This window comes from Lactuca serriola, chromosome 8 (genome assembly GCF_051521515.1).
Source record: "Lactuca serriola cultivar US96UC23 chromosome 8, Lser_US96UC23_V15, whole genome shotgun sequence".
In the NCBI taxonomy this organism is placed as follows: Eukaryota; Viridiplantae; Streptophyta; class Magnoliopsida; order Asterales; family Asteraceae; genus Lactuca; species Lactuca serriola.
Genome location: NC_136415.1, coordinates 5,798,784 through 5,802,764, shown reverse-complemented (window position 1 = coordinate 5,802,764; position 3,981 = coordinate 5,798,784). Strand labels below are relative to the sequence as shown.

At 30.1% G+C, this 3,981-nt stretch overlaps 1 protein-coding gene across 4 annotated transcripts; it reads left to right on the top strand.

Annotated features, from left to right (window-relative positions):
* The first annotated feature begins 1,254 nt into the window (after positions 1–1,254).
* LOC145070544 (NADH:ubiquinone oxidoreductase intermediate-associated protein 30) lies at positions 1,255–3,744 on the top strand. Of its 4 annotated transcripts, none has more exons than XM_079017484.1 (9): positions 1,255–1,410; positions 1,879–1,904; positions 2,246–2,318; positions 2,584–2,697; positions 2,786–2,845; positions 2,925–3,016; positions 3,092–3,172; positions 3,247–3,345; positions 3,417–3,744. In XM_079017484.1, the coding sequence occupies exons 3-9, from the start codon at positions 2,267–2,269 to the stop codon at positions 3,603–3,605; spliced, it is 687 nt and encodes a 228-aa protein (XP_078873610.1). In that variant the 5' UTR covers positions 1,255–1,410; positions 1,879–1,904; positions 2,246–2,266; the 3' UTR covers positions 3,606–3,744. The 4 variants fall into 4 exon arrangements, with proteins under 4 accessions (XP_078873610.1, XP_078873607.1, XP_078873609.1 ...); XM_079017481.1 differs by having other exon boundaries at positions 1,873–1,904; XM_079017483.1 differs by having other exon boundaries at positions 1,873–1,908.
* Positions 3,745–3,981: the final 237 nt, after the last annotated feature.

Sequence of the window (3,981 nt, the reverse complement as noted above, 5' to 3'; positions counted from 1 at the left end):
CAACTTATTAGGTTCCACATCACTATAAGTTAAAAAAAGTGTTTGGATTAAAATAACTTATTCTGGTGGGGAACCTCTAATACATCATTTTTTCATAAGTTACCCTACATTTACTTATTAACTTATAAGCTAATAAACTAATAAGCAATAAGCTTTTTTGCCAAGCACCCCCTAAATGGTTATTACTTCCATTTATACATACCCAAACTACTTGTACTGTTTATCTGTCCTCTTTTTTTTTCGTTTTCCTTAATTCCTTTATTAATTTAATGTCCTACTAAGTAAAATGCTAAAATATATAAATAATAGTTTATAAAAATAAACCTTTAGATTGTGATTCAAAAGTCGATAAATAGGCCTTTGAGAATGCCAAAATACTCAGGTGTCAACTTGTTCATTGTGATTTTAAACCAAGTTTGGTCACAAATTAAAACATTTTCAACGATGGTATGTAATTCAAGGATTCATATTGATTTAGGTTCTCGAAACCTTAAAATATTGAACAAAGTCTATATAGAACCTTATAATAAGGACAATAATCACCGTAATTAGGAAGTCCATGTGATGAAACTTGATACTATAAGGACCAGTGATGAAAAATGTTTCATTTTTAGACTAAACAAAATGAAAAATATACAAACTACCTTAATCATGTCAAATCTTGTGTTTAACCGTTCTTTATTGCAAAAACAAGATGCCAAAATATACAAACTAATGATAATATAATGCTCTAACTGGCCCTCTTGGTTGAGTTCTTTGAACCTGCAAAGACAACACATTAAAGAAACATAGTAAAAACCTTTTTAGGAACAAACCTGATATAATAAAGCCTTCACCCAATATATTTATAAGATAAAAATACAAAAAGTTAAAAATGATGAAATCAATTACAAGTAAGGATTAAAATAAAAACATGTTAAGAAAGAGCCATCTGCAGGAGGGATATTTGAATCAACATGTATTTTCCGATGGTTTCAAATTTTGAATTATCCGAAATTCAGGGAAGGAGATAGAATTTGTTGAGAAATATAAGGATTCAAAACACAGGTTAAAATTTAATATTATTTTATTGATGACTACTTATACTATTAGCTTAATGATTTGAACGTCTTAAAAAAATAATATTATTATATTCAATATATTTTTAGAAATAGTGATATATATATATATATATATATATATATATATATATATATATATATATATATATATATATATATATATATATATATATATATATGGTTTTAGGGTTATTTGACTTGTCGTTCACTACGCCCGCATCGCAGACGCAGATTAAGCTGACGTGAGTTGGTCTGCAAGCAGCATCTCGATCCCTCTCGGTCCGTCGTCTTCAGCCGGTAATCGGATTTTCAGGCCACACACCTCAGCTTCAAAGTCGACAGCGAGTAGGTCAGCCTTCGCCCTTCTTTCTGATTTCTCCTCTTCCAGTCTGTCAAATACCGATTTCTGTCAAATAGTCCATGGGATTTCAATTACCGATTTCTTGGGTTTATCATATGAATGTTTGGGTAACTGATTTGGTAATGCTTGATGGGATGTCGATGAAAAGTTCAGTGATTGATGATTCTCTAGAGAAAGATCACATCTGAGCCTTCGTTTTTACTCAAAGCATTTGGAATTGTGTTCCTTTTATGATTTCTGTCAAATAGTCCATGGGATTGTCTCTATCATATGAATGTTTGGGTACCTGATTTGGTAATGCTGAGTTTATCCGAATCTAATGTTGAACTTATAACTTTTAATGCTTCTCATTGTATTTTCCTTAACATATTGAGTTTTTTGGTATTTCATAATTTCTACATTTTAAACTTGATTTTTACCATTGAAAGTGACTTGCTCATTATTTTCTAGGACCAGATTGCAGAACCTCTCATCGACAAAGGGTAGGTTGGTCATTTACATAATTTCCATTCCAATGCCTTTGAAAAATTTGCAAACCAAACAGAAAACAACAAAGAATTCAATCCAATTGCATGTCAACCAAAAACACATAACAAATTTCAATTCCTTTCAAAACATTTTTTCAAACCAAATATGCCCTAAATACTTCCCATTTCCCAAAAGTTTGCTAATACATTGTGAAATTATTTTCACTTCCATCACAAATACTTCCCAATTTTGTTTCTAACCCAAATAATATGTACTACAATAAATTCCAAAATATAAAATGTTACAATGCAATGATGAACATCTTTAAATTTGTTGTAATTGTTTAAATTCATAGGGTTTTTAAGGAGCTAAAAAAATGTCCAAAGTCCGAGCAATATGGCAAGCTTCTTTAACTGCCACTAAAAGAGGTATGCACACTCTTTGTTTGCTACTAACAATAATAAATATTGATATTAAATATTAATGGCTAAAATGCAAATAATAGCAATATATTTGGTTTATTATATTTATAGCCTCCTACTTTCATTTCTTCCTATTACAACATTCTACTTTGAAAGAAATGAAAGTGGAATTCTATATTACGAAAATAAATGAAAGTACCTTGCTACTTCTTCTTAATTTTAATAATACCCGAAGTAACCTTATTTTTTTTATTTGTTTCTTGTTTTGAAGCTCTTTCGTGGAATGTTGATGACATGTTTCCTCCTAGTGAGAGATTTATATACAACTTTAATTCCAAAGAAGAGCTTAAAAAATGGCATTTATATTCAGATTCTGAATATGGAGGTGCGTATTTTTTCTTTTATATAAATGTATTATTTTAATTACATCATGATTAAAAAAAGATTCTTTTACACTATTTATTATTTTACAGGTTTATCATCAGCAGCATTGGAGATCACTGATGCTGGAAATGAACAGAGTGGTGGCACTGGTTAGTAAAATTCACATATATTTTATAAAAAAAAAAAAAACTTTTTTTTATTATTCTTGAAATGTTTAAATGATTATAGGAGTATTCTCTGGGAATCTTTCTTTGGATGTTACCGATGGTACAAAATGGAATATTAGCCGGAGTGGATTCTGTGGAATGAGGTCTAAAAAGGTCAACATCAACCCTTTTACTTTTGTTATTTACACGTTTACCCCCTGATCTTTCTAACAATCTTTCTTTCTATAGTTTGACGGGTTTATCGATTTAGACCCCTACGATACCATAGCACTAAAAATTAGAGGAGATGGGAGGAGTTATATATCCACTGTAAGTTGTCATGTAGTATAAAATATATGTAAAACACATTTTGATATAAATCTTTTTTTATAAACTTGTTTCAGATTTATACCGAAAATTGGGTGAATTCGCCTGGACAAATGGAAGATAATTCATGGCAAGCTTTTGTGTCTGTGCCTAAACACGATTGGGTTGTTGCAAAGGCAAGTTTCGGATACATTTTGATAAACATTTTGGGATGTTAATGATGAACAACTTTGGAATGGAATTGCAGATTCCATTGGCGCATTACCTTCCAACATGGAGAGGGAATGTAATTGAGGCGGATATAGAAATGAATCCATCAAGAGTTGTTGGAATGTCATTCTCTGTGAATGCTGAAGGTGGTGTACCTGGTGCTCAAACTGGCCCAGGTGATTTCAGATTGGAAATAGATTGGATCAAAGCCTTGAGAACACAATGAATTTAAAAAAATATATATAAAACATTTCTGTTTTTAGTATAATAATATCAACATAGGAACTTACCATGAGTTTATTAACCTTGTAGTAATTGTATCTTATATTTTAGATCAAATAAAAAAAATCCACACTTGTATGTTATATCGGATTATTTATCATTAGGGAAGTGCATATTTATTGTGCGTTATCCTTTGGTGGATGGAAATTTCCTTTTATAAATTAATTTTAATTAAGAGAAATTAAATATCTTCCTATTTTTGTTCATATATATATCCTTCTACCTTATGAAATGGTAACATGTGTCACATTTAATGATCATTTAATGATATTTTAGGATACTAATATGAAACATGTCATCATTTAAATGAGTAGGAGGAT